Source organism: Myotis davidii, unplaced genomic scaffold (assembly GCF_000327345.1).
Source record: "Myotis davidii unplaced genomic scaffold, ASM32734v1 scaffold973, whole genome shotgun sequence".
Lineage (NCBI taxonomy): Eukaryota > Metazoa > Chordata > Mammalia > Chiroptera > Vespertilionidae > Myotis > Myotis davidii.
The window spans coordinates 558,734-562,453 of NW_006284945.1; the positions used below are offsets into that span (position 1 = coordinate 558,734).

The following is a 3,720-nucleotide window of genomic DNA, read 5'->3' on the forward strand; positions in this document are numbered from 1 at the left end:
ATTTCACTCTCGCTAAAAATCAATGGAAAAAATATCCACTGGTGAAGATTAAAAAAAAATTTCTTATGCTTTAAAAATAAGTTATTGTTTGTACAATGTTTTTTTAGGTTAAAATACTTTTCATACAGTGTATCACTTGATTTTCAATCCAGGTACACTATATTATACATCCGAGTGAAATGTGTCTAAGGGTTCAGCTCATATTGTGGAAATGTAAGGAAAGCAAACATTGACTCCTAAAGTATTTGTTTTCTTTCACATACAGATTTATTTGAGTAAATACCAATTTGCGAATGCAAAAACTTCAGATTTTTGGGCAGCACTTGAAGAGGTAAGGAAGAGTATGTCCCCAAGTACTTCTTTGTTTTATTAATAAATAGTTTATTAACCATTTATTTATCTCATTATTTATCCTTTTATTTCTTTTTAAAAATATATATATATATTCTTTTGTTCCGGCCCTCCGGTCCAGTTTAAGAACCCATTGTGGCCCTCGAGTCAAAAAGTTTGCCCACCCCTGCTCTATCCACTGAGCCAAACCAGTTCAGCTATCCTTTTATTTCTTATTTGTTAATTATTCTCCGTGTGTTTTAAACCTTAGGCAAGTAATCTGCCAGTGAAAGAAGTGATGGACACCTGGACCAAACAGATGGGGTATCCTGTCCTTGATGTGAGTGATATGAAGAATATCAAACAGAAACGCTTTCTGTTGGACCCAAAAGCTAATCCTTCTCTGCCACATTCAGAGCTTGGGTAAGGATCTATAATGCATTTCAAGAGAAAAGCAGAAAGTTGATGGAAATATTGGTCATTTGCTTAGGTCTTGCTCATCGGTACAAGATTGATGGGTGATAATATAAAAAGCACTAGAGGCCCAGTGCACGAATTCATGCACCAGTGGGGTCCCTCGGCCTGGCCTGTGGGATAGGGCCGAAACCAGTTCTCCAACATCCTCTGAGGGGTCCTCAATTGCGAGAGGGGGCAGGCCAGGTTGAGGGACCCCACCAGTGCATGATTGGGGTCGGGGAGGAATGCAGGAGGTTGGCCAGCCAGAAAGGGACCGCAGGAGGAATCCAGGGTGTGTTCGACCAATCTCACTTAGACCCGATCTGCCGGACCCCAGCAGCAAGCTAACGTACCGGTCAGAGCATCTGCCACCTGGTGGTCAGTGCATGTCATAGTGACTGTCTGGTCCCTAGTGGTCAGTGCATGTCATAGCAACTGGCCAATCGGTTGACTGTCTATCCCTGGTGGTCAGTGTACATTATAGTGAGCGGTTGAGCATATCATTAGCATATTAGGCTTTGATTGGATGAATGGTGAACCAAATGACCAGACATTTAGCATATTAGGCTTTGATTGGATGAATGGTGAACCAAATGACCAGACATTTAGCATATTAGGCTTTTATCATATAGGATGGTGTCTTTAGGGAAACAAAGGCATTTAAAAATAGCTCAGTGATCAAAATTCACCTACATCCTATTCTTCCCAGAAACTATTGAACAGAGAAATAGAAGTGCTGAAAGAAATAAACTCATAAAAATAAAGAAAATGGAGGGAAGGGGTTATATGCAGCATAGAATTCTAGAGGACAAAAAGCAGGAGAAATATTGACAAAAAACAAACTGAGGAAGATGCAGCCAATAAAAAGAGATTTGAGGAAGAATGAAAGCATGAAGAGTGGGGGGAGGGGGGAGTCGGAGTGTCAAGTGAGGCTGAAATCAGGGCAATTGATTTGAAATTAATTCAGGACACTGGACCCTCAGACTTTCTCTTCCACTTTCCCTTTGTCTACTGCCTTCCTTTCCTCTGTACAGAGCTCTCAGAAGTCCGTCAATGACCCAAGGCAAAAATCCAGAGGGCTTTTTCCCCCTAAAGAAATGGACTTAATCAGTGGAGAAGAGCTAAGGATTTCCCTTAGGCTGAGACATCCAGTGTAAAGCATCCCTCATTATGGCATTTGCAGGATGGATGGGTGCAGCTACCTGCACCCCTCATTCACCCACAGAGCTCACAGCCAGACTTCTTGTTCAGTAGAGAAGACTTTCAAAAATAATACTCCCTTCTCAACAGTAGAGGGATTACGTACAAAACACCAAGAATAATCAGTTTAGTCCTTTCTGAAATATGAATGGACAATTAAGCCTCAAAAACCACGAGAAAAGAATCTAAAAGCATAAAAAGGTAAAATCCCATGTGAACAAATAAAACACCTGTCTCTATAAGAAACATAACTGAGGAAACAGAAAATGAACTTACAGAATAGAGAGATCAAAGAAACTATTATACCCATTAACTAAGAGCAGAATGTCTTTGAAAGGACAAACTGAGAAGACAAAAGGTCTCTGGAAGATTAAATTTTTGGTTGTAGAAAATTTATAGACCAACTAGAAATAAATTTGGGGAATTCTCTAAAAATGTAAGACAAACACACATAGAACTGGCAAATAGGAAAGAGAAGATGTGAAAAATCTAGCACCCAACTAATAGAGGTCTCACAAAAAAGAAAACAGAGAAACTTGAGAGGCAAATTATACCAAAGAAATAATGAAGGACATCAGGGTTTTGATGAAAAGGCCCCATTGAGTGCATGCCTTTTTGGGTTGAGTACACACATGCCTAGCTACAACTTCAAAAAAATGTGAAAACAAGGATACATTCGTTAGTGTGGCATCAGTCTTTTTCACAGCAACCCTGAATGCAAGAAGGAAATGGAGCAATCTAAAATGGTGAAGCAAAACAGATTTTCAACCTTTCATTCGCTGCCCAGTGAAAGTAAACCAAATGCAAAAATGCACAGTGAAGACATTTCCAGAAAGTGCTTTCCACACAGCACTTCTTTGAAAGTTATTAAGGCTACACTCCAGGGGGCTTGGAGGAGAGAGAAAAAAATATGAATCCTGTATAATAAAGAGGCAATATGCAAATTGACCCTCACACCCTGGTGTCACAAGATGGCTGCCTCCACGTTGTCACAAGATGGTTACACCCCACGTCATCACAAGATGGCTGCCCCACATCATCACAAGATGGCCGCCCCCACATTGTCACAAGATGGTTGGCAGGGGAGGGCAGTTGGGGGTGATCGGGCTGCAGGGGAGCAGTTAGGTGTCAATCATGCCGTCAGGGGAGCGGTTAGGAGCAATCAGGCAGGCAGGCAGGCAAGTGGTTAGGAGCCAGCAGTCCCAGATTGTGAGAGGGATGTCCAACTGCCCCCGAGGAGTCCCAGATTGGAGAGGGTGCAGGCTGGGTTGAGGGACATCTCTCCAGTGCATGAATTTCATGCACTGGGCCTCTAGTACATCAATAAAAAAGGAAGAGATGGGATCCAGGACACAGTGCATCCAATCTAGGAAAGCCATGAAAGGAAATACAGGCCCACAGCCATCAGGGGGCTCGGTGTTGGGAGTCAGAGCAGGTGACTGGGGTAAGGCAGGTGATCTCCAGGAACAAGAGTGAATGGGAAGATGGAAAAACTTGAGAACTTGGTGAAGGCCCATCAATTAGATCAACTACACAGAGAAAAATAGATAGATAGATAGATAGATAGATAGATAGATAGATAATAATTCCTTAATACCATCAAACATTCAGTCATGTTGTCCCACACACACAATTTTTATTAGTAATACCCAAATAAAGTTCATATGTCTGTCTCTTAAGCCTCTTTTAATCTAGTGTCCTCCTCTCCCACAACCTTCACTGATGGGTGACCAA

The 3,720-nt window shown here is 41.7% G+C and overlaps 1 protein-coding gene across 1 annotated transcript in view; it reads left to right on the forward strand.

The window, feature by feature from the left end:
- Nucleotides 1-3,720, forward strand: part of ENPEP (glutamyl aminopeptidase) — a 112,144-nt gene that overhangs the window by 46,338 nt on the left and 62,086 nt on the right. Inside the window, 2 exon segments of the mRNA XM_006755234.2 lie at nt 266-331; nt 602-753. Coding sequence (XP_006755297.1) covers nt 266-331; nt 602-753 — 218 coding nt within the window.